Source organism: Onychostoma macrolepis, chromosome 02, assembly GCF_012432095.1.
Source record: "Onychostoma macrolepis isolate SWU-2019 chromosome 02, ASM1243209v1, whole genome shotgun sequence".
Lineage (NCBI taxonomy): Eukaryota > Metazoa > Chordata > Actinopteri > Cypriniformes > Cyprinidae > Onychostoma > Onychostoma macrolepis.
Window position 1 is genome coordinate 30,396,000 of NC_081156.1, and position 10,822 is coordinate 30,406,821.

Sequence of the window (10,822 nt, forward strand, 5' to 3'; positions counted from 1 at the left end):
TAACGAACGACTGCCTGTACATTACCCGGGTCATTATTTGCAGTGGCAATTCACAGAGATATCCACAAATTATAACAATACAACACATTTTCAACACAAAGTGGACAACAGTCTTTAGTAATCCAAACCAAACACATGTAGCACAAGGTATAAACGTTCTACACCAGACAAGGAAACATGGGGCAGACTACACTTTAAATACTAGACTAAATAAGGTAATTAACGAGACACATCTGAACCAAATGAGACAATCACACGTGGGAGAAACTGGGTCATGGGAGCACATGGGGAGAAAAACACACATAGACAGTCCATAATCCTGACAAATACAGATAAAAGTTTGACTACTTATAATTTAATGTACCCTATATAGAGGCGTGTTCTAAAAACCCCATTTCTATCCAATATATGAATAAACCTAAAATGCCTACATTATATGTTATAACTCAGCATTATAAGAAACTGTTACAATATATTATAGGCCTACAAATAATAATAAGAAAAAAAACCTACAGAGTATCCAAAGTGCAAGTGTTATTTTCACAGTTTTTCCTCTGTCTTTCCCGCCTTGTGAGCCACCGTATTTTGATAGCATTGCCAAGCCCAAGTTTGTTAAATTCATCATTGATCTGAAGGAAAAAAAGGACTAACATGGAATAACAAAATGCTTTATGACAAATATATTGTTAAATATTTTATATATTATGTGTTGATGACATTAAAACATGAAGCATTTCACAGCACACAGACATTTTTTACCTAAGCTAACATGTTCGCCCTAATTACAGGGTCCTAGATGTCCACTTGTCCATCAGGCTTCACCTGCATTCGCAACACCACCCTTTTGCCTTCACCTAAGGACACAGACAAATACAAAGAACTTCAAACAAAACAAAATATCTTTAGGTTTAATTTTTAAATATAACTTTTCACATTACACTTGCTAAAATGCAGACAAATACTCACTTCTGCTGCAGTAAAATGAAAATGTCATTCTGCAGTGCCTTTTGACCTGTTTCCAGGAAATAACGTCTAATGCAAGACAGTTCGAGTTTGTGCTGAGAGTCGTGATATTTTCACTTTCTGTAATGTTTTGTGAGTCAGAATAGTCAGATTTCATATCATACCCCCTATCCATGCATAACCATAGGCTAAGAGAGGACGAGATGCTTCCAGTTTGTCTAGATCCTCCTCACTGAACACAAAAACCAGATCTGTGTATTTCTGTTTGAAGTAGCTCTGAGTCTGCGACCAGCTCATTAGATCATGCACATAATAAAACTGCTTAGGAAGAAGAGAGTAACCCCCAAAAAGACCTGTAAGAGAGAAGAGGATCCAAAACACAAAATTACAGACTAAACAGATAAACTCATGCACCTTTTAAAAGCATTTTAACATGGTTAAATCCATTGCACAGAACCTGCCAAAAAGACATCATATGGGCTGGTTGCACCAGCTGTGCCAAAGTTAGCCCTTAGCCTATTTTGATGTAAAGGGTCACTAAGTTACAACTTAAGCACTACTAATTAATTTTGTATTGCACTATTAAACTTTGTTGAAACATAAAATATATATAACTAAACATTTAAGCCTCCAATAAAATAGAAGATTGACTGAATTATACACCAGTAAGCTCTCGATTTATCTGACAGACTCCAGACATTTAGACATTGAGTTGGGTAAATTACTCTAAAAAAATTATTAATAACCTGTTACTAATTACATCTTCAACAGTGTAATTACATTACTATACTATATTCGGTTACACTTTTACACTTTCACTTTTAAGGTATCCTTGTTACAGTGTAATTATACATTTAATACTGCGTAATATTAATTAACTACATGTACTTACTATATGGTTAGGGTTAGGATTAGGGTTTGGCTTAGAGTTAGTTGCATGTAGTTATGCATAATTTTATCGTTATTATAATAGCAAGTACATGTAATGTGTAACAAGGACACCTTAAAATAAAGTGTTACCATATTCTTCTTTCTAAAAAGTATTACATTACTTATTACTAATTACTTTCTAAATCCCATATCAACTTCGACCAGTTGAATAATACAAGAACATACATAAAATTGCTCTTTTAATTCTTTCAAATAAATCATCTAAAATTGCACAAATCATTCTTGAATTGATCAAAGAATTTAAAGGGAGAAGGTTACCTTAAAAACATACATATTAACGTTAGATGTTACATTTTGATGTTAAATCCTCTATATTTATATAGAATTTTTCTACAGTTCAATATATTACAATTAAATCCTAATCTAATCATGACAAACTATATATCGTTGGAAAGGTCTAAGACTCCTAAATATATATTTTACCACTGTTTGTTGCTAAAAAATTATGAAGGAACAGTAATAGATTAATTTATGACAAGAGTGCACCTCAAAACATATACATCATAACAGGAGTTCTGACCTTTATCACAAAAATTCTTCTTCGTTTCCTTTTTCCCTATCACATGTTTTAGTAATCATCATAAATTATATATCATTTGAAAGCTTAAAACCTTAAAATTTCATCCTGTGAAAACCATTTTGAAATTGGACATTACATTACCATGGAAATCGTACTTTAAAATCTTTTGGCGGGCTCCTCCCCCTTAGTGGGAGGTGTCATATTCCAAATGTATTACGGTCTTTTAGAATCAAAACTTTTCATAACCGTGACAAGATACATATTGTTGAAAAGGTCTGAGTCTCAAGATTCCATATTTGGTGGTTATTTTGTCATAGTAAATTGAGAGAGAAATTGATACATTTGTGACACAAAAATGCGTAAAAAAAAAATTCAACAGAGTTTGGATGGCACCCGGTGGCTATTTGTGGTATAACGCCTAAACAAAATAAGGAACCACCGCGTAGGAACCACAATTTTTTTTTAAATATCAACTTCAAATTTGGAACACAACGTATTTAGACATATGGCTTTAATTTTACAGCAATTTTGGATTAAAATTGATTTTATAAAATATTTATTTTATATAAAATAAAATAAAAATAGAACAGTACATTTTCTTTAAAGTAAATTTAAACTACTATAACTTTTTTATACTTTCATTTTTTGAAATGATTTCACCTTAGGTCTATATTCAAAAGCGTTTATGAATTATAACAATTTAAGTTTGAATAGTGCACTTTTACCTCTATGTTAAAAAGGGGGGGGGGGGGGGTGACAGTTAAGAGGTTAATGCAATTACTGTACATCAGAAGTGACTAATTAAATTACAGAAACATTTAAAGTAATCCCTTTACTCTTTTAAGGGAGCTCTAATTCAATTATAGAAATTACTTATTAGTTTCAAAATGCAGTTTCTGAAAGCTATTTACATATAAAAAAATACCTAGGCTGTTATGTAATTCATGATTAAGCACAGCTGTATTTCAATGAATAAAGTACAGTTACAAACTAGTAGGCTAAGCTTTTAGTTTGGACTTTACGTTCCAATTAAGTAAAAACTAACGAATGTATGGTAGGCTACAACCCTAACCTGTGCACATTAACAAATGTTATGTTACCTGAGAGAAAAAAAACCAGCAGTGCAACTGTCACGATCATGTCTGCATCGTGTCAAAGCCTGTGTCTGGAGTAATTGTGTGCATATGTGCTGATTGTATCTATGTTGTATGTTGCAGCGATTGGGTTAGCATCATATGTGTTCATTTGAATAGGACACAGTGTCCTTCACAGAGATCTTGCACACACACACACACACAAAACTTATTTGTTTCTTCTTTCCACATATGTTTGTTTGTGTAAATTTAGACTAGCGTACTCACATGTGGATGATCCGAGTTCAGCCTGGTGTGATTTAAGATCATGTTTTTGTAGTTTGCGCAAAAGCAAAGGTTCAATCCACTGTTTTAGATACATCACAATGAGTCAGATATATACTAATTTTAAATGTTGACATCAAAATCCAAATTAGTTTACTTAGTTCACAATCATATGATGGCCAATAAAATGAGATCATGTATTTAATATACTAATTATTACTTTACATAAGGGTACCCAACATACTGATTTCCTATAAAGTAAGAAATTGCACCAATGTCAGTTTAAAACATAGCAAACAATAAAACTAGTAACACTAATTATGAGGACAAATAGTGTATGGATTGTCAGAACCCTATTTCAGACACTGGTATCTATTGGTAAACACAATTTTTAAAAATATGGATCTATATTTTATGTATTGCAACTAAATCTCAAGCAAAGAAAAGGCAAATAACAAGATTTACACTGAGTGGATATTATTAACATGTTTAATGTGATCTAAGCAGGCATGCAATATATATTTGTTCAATATAAAATCTCAATATAAACTGTGACTCAGATTTGTTCTGTAATTTTGATATTAAAATATACATTCTTTTAAAATTATTATTGGTACTATAGGCTACTGTCTGTATATGGTGCTATTTGATATGCAGACTGTATCCTTGAAAAGTGATATACCTCGCAACATTAAGAAAATTCAAATATGCCATTTGTTACATAGCTGATTTGTGCCTGTTTGCATCTTTCACTGAATGGGTTATTTGGTTACACTTCACAATATGTTAACTACAGTATGTTAACAGTAATATGTTAACATTAGTTAACTACATTAGCTATCTATACAAAACGAAGCACAGCATCAGGAACATCAAAAACAGCGGAGCTCACATTTGTGGTCTGTCTGAGCTCAAGATTCACCCAGTTTAATTTAAATCCCCTGATTTGCTACTTTAATACATTCTAAAAAGATATTTGTGTGAGCTCAGAGAGTTCAGGAGCGGCAGGATCCCCACGGATGGTTTTGAATAGGTCACAAAGTCCTTCACAGATGTTTTGCAAACAAAGGTATAGTAGCTGATTTTTTATTTTTTAATTCAAAAGTGGGAGTGAATCAGCAGCACACTTAAAAGGAAATAGCAATTTCACTTATGCACAGTATATGTGTTTCCTTTATTATTATTTTTTTAGAATGTAAAATATTTGATTTATATTTAAATAACATTGTTCAAACATAAATGAAAACATGTAGCAGCCTCTAATATATTTTAAAAGTTCGTAAAAATGAAGACAGTGTTATGTCAACTCAATAAAAAGATCTATAATATGCAAGTGTGAGAAAAAAAAGAAATATTTTGAGTGTTCATGATAGTGAGTGTTTTGAAGTTTACATAGCCTAATAAGTTGATAGAAATTTAAGGAGATTAAAGCTCATTTCAGTTACCACTTTTTGATGTAGCATTGCTCTCCAGATCAAACACGTCTTCACCTTCCCTCTTTCTCCAGCTTATTTGGCTGTCACTGTCCAGCCCTGGAAAAGAAGATCATGCATGTCTTTAATAAAAAAAGGTTTATGACAGACAAAACCTCATTCAGAATGGCCGTGTGTAGTGAAGGATCATACATTATGCGTTTTCCATTCCAGGACAATCTCACTCTGACAATCTGCTTTTTAATGAACTCATCTAGAGAAATACAAAGCAAAAAAAAAAAATGTAATATAAAATACATAGAATGCATAGAGTTTTATGACCACTAGATGCCGCCAAAATAATCTTGCACGTTAATCTTGCACGCTAATGCTTCAAAGCATTACAAAGAAAGTGTTTCTTGTCTTTCTGTTCTCGTTGTTGGAAATGCTGATGTTTTACTGTTTGGTATTCCAAATTGCTTTTAATAACTCGACTGACATGCTCTCAATCAGCTGACTGAAGATGCGATGAAAGCGATTAGTTGGCTAAATCTCAATTTAAAATGCCAGAAAATCTATTCAGTGAATATGAGCAATCCGAAGAAAAAAGGGGAATTAGAGGACAAAATAATTTTGCTTCCTGAGTTTAAAATTATGAACCAGGAGGAGTTATAAAATGTAGGCTATAGCAAGAGCAACTTCTGTGACATTGACCAAGTTGCTTCAGGATTGTGGGAAGCTTAGTCTTTCACAGAGAATTTGGCCTTTGTGTGATTTTTGAATATTCAGGGCAGGCTCAATAATGATCTGTGCAAACTCACCTCCATAGCTGATCACAGCAGTATCGAGCCCATTTCCCAGAATTAATTCTTGACATGCCAACACATTCACCAGATCACACAAGTTATGGCCACACGACCTAAAATTGTCCTGTGAATCTTTTATATTTTTACACCAAGACTTACAGCTTCAACTGGTGGAGATGGAAAATAATCTTTAAAACCTTGTATCTCGTTTTTAATTGGTTAAACTGATGATATTTGAACACTGCCCGCTCTCTCCAGTCATTTCACATAAACACGCAGTCTAAGTGAGCAGTTCTTGACCAGAACAGAATAAGCTGCAATGTGGACCTGGGGCCTCATTTATAACCGTTGCGTAAGCACAAAACCTGCCCTGAAAGAGGCGTAAGCCACTTTCTACGCAAAAGGTGGGATTTATAAAAACAAATTTGACGGGAAAATATTCCCCTCTCATAATGTAAATAAGCACTGAAATTACATAAAGTCATTATGCAGAAGTTAAACTGCAGATTTCATGTTATGAGAAAATATTTTTAGCGAGATCAATGATCAATGAGGCGCACTTACTTCGATATTATGGCGGACACTGCTGGAAACTCGGTGGTCGAACGGTCCATTGTCCGGTTTGAATAGGTCCAATGATAATAACTTACTGTACAACAGCAGCTGCACAGAGGTGTTAATATCGTGTGAAGACATCTCCACAACATTATGAAAAATACCACTGTATTTGAAGGATACAACTGGAAGCAAACGGTAAGATTTGCACGTTTCATTTTTAAAATACGTCAGTGACGCACCGAGTCAGACAATTGTATTTACACGGCAATAAATATAGGCCTGTTTCCACTAAAAATAGCCAGTGTAAAAGAATGAGATCAACTTTATTCTTTATAACTTTAAAACTTTATTCTAAAATATTTATTTTATAACTATTTTAAACAGTTTAGTTTTTTATGAATATTTTTATATATTTATTCTAAAACATAACAAGGATATTGGATGATATTATTTTATAAATAAAAATTAAATGTTTGGCACAAATGGCATTTATAGTCCGTATCTCATATGTCCTTAATATCTTGTACCTTTGACGGTGTTAAACATGGTGTCACGTGGATGGGAATATGCAGGGAAATTATATGCAGATGAGGTTATGCATAGTAAAACTAGGCGTTGTAAGCTCCATATATGGTGATTTCGGGGAGGAGTCGGGGTGGAGATGCACGTACGCACAATCTTCCCCTAACTGGGATTTATAAAGGGATTTTTGCGCAGGTTCCGGCATACGCATGGTTTTATAAATCTGAAAACTTTTGTGCATACGCAAAATCGAACTTTTGTGCCTACGTACACTTTTAGGATGAAATCTACGGAGAGTTTTATAAATGAGGCCCCAGACCTTTAACCTTTTGTTAGGTTTAACAAATCCTCTGCCCTTCACAGATTTGTTTATTAGATCTTTTGGTAAATATGTTAATGCTTCCAGCTACCAATAAAACTATCTGCACCACTTAACACATTTTAATAGATTTAAATCTACATGATTTCAAAGATTTCCCTCCTCTCTAAATTACATTCTTATTTAAACTTCACATTGAGCATCAGAATGAGATGCAGGAATTCAGTTGTTATATTCTATGAAAAATCCAACAGTTAAGCAAACATCCCAGTATATCATTTAATGTTAAACATTGAAAGTTAAAGAAAAAGTTGAAAAAAGAAATAAATACATTTGAAAAAAAGAAAAAAAAAGAATTGAAATTGAGAGGCTTGAAACATATTTGAAATAAAGATAACATTTTACTCAATTCACGATTAAGTTTCAGGATGATTCTCACAGAACTTTATTTTCTGCAAGCTTTTATCAAAGTAAATTAAAAATACTTTTAATAATCATAATTCACAATATTCATCATTTTAACCAACTCCAAACATATCTCTGTGTACATGCAAGAATTGTAATAAAACAAAAATTAGTTTCAGAAGAAAAACAGTGTATTTCTAAATTTCACAGTTTACATATCTAAGCATCATCTGACAATAGGGATAATATGCACATGATGTTTCCTGCCCTATATTTCCTTTAAATTTATTATGAGAACCATATCACTACATTTTACATATCAATGGGGATACAGTTTACGCATAACTCAGACTCCTCTACTCAAGATTTTTTTGTATATACTTAAGTATAAACAATTTTATGTTTTTGTTACAACATTTACATAATTTAAAACTAGAGTACTGAATGGTAAATTTAAGGTGGCAAGAATCCACAGTACAGCTAAGCTAGAGTCATTAATGTAGTTATTGACAAAAGCCTACAACTTTTAGAAAAATAATTTCACGATCGATTTTAATAAATGTATTATACAATATTTTTCATTTTTAAATAATAGATAGTAGGTCCAACCCTGGTTCTCATTCACATCACATTGTAGATGTTTCGCTTTATCTGACATTTCAGGTTATTGGATTCTTTACTAGGCTAATGAACTGGTGCGTTGAATTATGTTTTGATTAGAGAGACATGCAAAATGTGATGCTCTAAACGATATAATTCATGCTTTTCTAAATATCATTATTTGTGTCCATTTTAACAGTACACAACAGCAAGTTTACCATCTGGTGGTCAAAGTGTGAATAGCTCCTAACAAACTCCTACTCGTTTTTGGGTAGGTCTAGGCATTAGAATATAATTACATAAATACAATTTGTGATCTATGTATCTAGCCTATGTGTAATGGCCTATAGGTTAAAGAATGGGAAGTCTCACTCATTAAATATATACTCTCAGTAAGACTTCTCGATTTCCAGCCCAAATGTATTTGTGCACCATGTATCCTATGTCAGTTCTACTTATTTACAGGAGGTATTGCTTCTAAAATACACAGACAACTCTGAAGCATGTTTAATACACTTTAAGTCATTTAAAGAGGTACACAGATTACCGTCTAGCACATTTTTTATTTGAACTGGCTGTACGGCTCCTCTCCTGATGAAACACCTCTCCACCTTCACTCTTTCTCCAGCTTATTTTACTTTCACCTTCCAGCCCCATGCTCTTCAGCTTTTCACTTATCTGGAAGACCAGCATGAAAGAATCAAATAAAACATGAAAAATCATGCCACACTTAATACATAAACCATACATAATACATAAACACAACAATGAAACTGAACACAGTGTTCAAGGCAGATACAAACCTCATTCAGGATGTCTGTCTGTAGTGAAGGATCATTCAATGTGCATTTTCCATTACAGGACAATTTCACTCTGATAATCTGATTTCTAATGAATTTTGCATCTACAGAAATAAAGAGTTCAAGTCACTCTCAACAGAAGATACATGAATAAATGAAAAACTTATCATAGTTGGTTTAAAACATTTTATTTGAATAATTTTATTTTGTTGGCTGTATAAACTCACCTCCATGACAAATGAAAGCATGCTGTAGATCACAGCTTTCATGAATCCATTTCCCAGAACTGGCTGTTGACATGCCAACACAGTCACCAGATCCTGAACTCTGAGATGGTTGACCTGCTGCCCAGTATCTGAAGAAGAGGTTTGATTTATCAGACCATTCCCAAGAGTCCAGGAAAAGACCAATCCATATGTACCATCCATGTAACATAATGTTAATTATCTGCTTGTTTTCCTCAGAGTTGTGGATGGTGGGCAGGTCTGTGTAATACTGTCTGCAGTAGCTCTGAGCAGCACTCCAAGTTTTTGCACTCTGTACCATGATGTATCCATAACTTCCTATTGAGAAACGAAAAGAAACAGTTCTTAGCTCTTCTCTCCTACTTAAACTACTCATTCACAAATGTAAAAGAACAGGGAACTCACCATAGCATACAAAATATCTCAAATAACTACAATGCATATCGTGCCAATCCCCTGAATAAGTTGCTACACAATCTCCATCCACATTTGGCTGTCCTGAAGCCCAGTTATAGTACTGAGAAGTTGTGTTTTCTCCATTAGACCAACCCCAGCGTTTCTGTGTCCCCCACTTCAGTCCAATCCACACTGATCCACTGTATCCAGCATCCACTACATTCAGCAGCCTGTTCACATCATCCATGCTGTCTACAGTAGCCAGATCAGTGAATCTCTCTCTGCAGTATCTCTGAGCCTCTGGCCACGACATCGCTGCATTTATATAGTGGTACGGACGAGAAAGAGCAGAACTGCTCCAGAAGAGCCCTGTTAAAATCAACACGTCAAACCGTCTATACATAACACATCATCATAAATACAGATCACAAATGAGCGAACCAACCTGACAGCAGCAGCAGCACAAACAGACTCCCGTCCATGACTGCTCACACAGATCCTCTCTGCTGTACAGTATATTTGCTGCTGTTCTAATAACCAGGACAATAAGAGAAACTAAAAGATGATTAAACAAACCACTGATAAGGGGGGTGGTGCATGCATACAGAACACTGTACATACGTTTGTGGATTACAAATTTTCTTAAATAAACATCAGACAGTGTGGACTTTGAATTTGTAACTGGAAGGCTGCTGGTTTGTTGTCCATAAGCTTCAAGCCTGTAGCACTAGTAGCACATAAGTAAGGCTTGTTAATGCACTAGAAAATATATTTAAGTTACTTTACTGGATTTACTGATAGGGATTAGAATCACAAGGACAATACATTTAGGTTCAAGTTTTGCATAAATGTGAAAGAAGAATCTAATTACGCAATGACATTTTTTTAAAGTAGCTTCTGGTTAACATAATCACAGTTCAAATTGTTAACTGTGTAAACTCACCTCCGTGGCAGATAAAAGGCTGCT

At 33.9% G+C, this 10,822-nt stretch overlaps 1 protein-coding gene across 1 annotated transcript; it reads right to left on the reverse strand.

The window, feature by feature from the left end:
• Window positions 1-262: 262 nt before the first annotated feature.
• On the reverse strand, window positions 263-10,407 carry LOC131529959 (C-type lectin 1-like). The gene is made up of 7 exons (XM_058759989.1): window positions 10,301-10,407; window positions 9,442-9,777; window positions 9,218-9,318; window positions 8,962-9,092; window positions 5,418-5,478; window positions 5,238-5,324; window positions 263-854 (listed from the first exon to the last, which is right to left on the reverse strand). The coding sequence occupies exons 1-5, from the start codon at window positions 10,335-10,337 to the stop codon at window positions 5,475-5,477; spliced, it is 609 nt and encodes a 202-aa protein (XP_058615972.1). The 5' UTR covers window positions 10,338-10,407; the 3' UTR covers window positions 263-854; window positions 5,238-5,324; window positions 5,418-5,474.
• Between the last annotated feature and the right edge of the window lie 415 nt (window positions 10,408-10,822).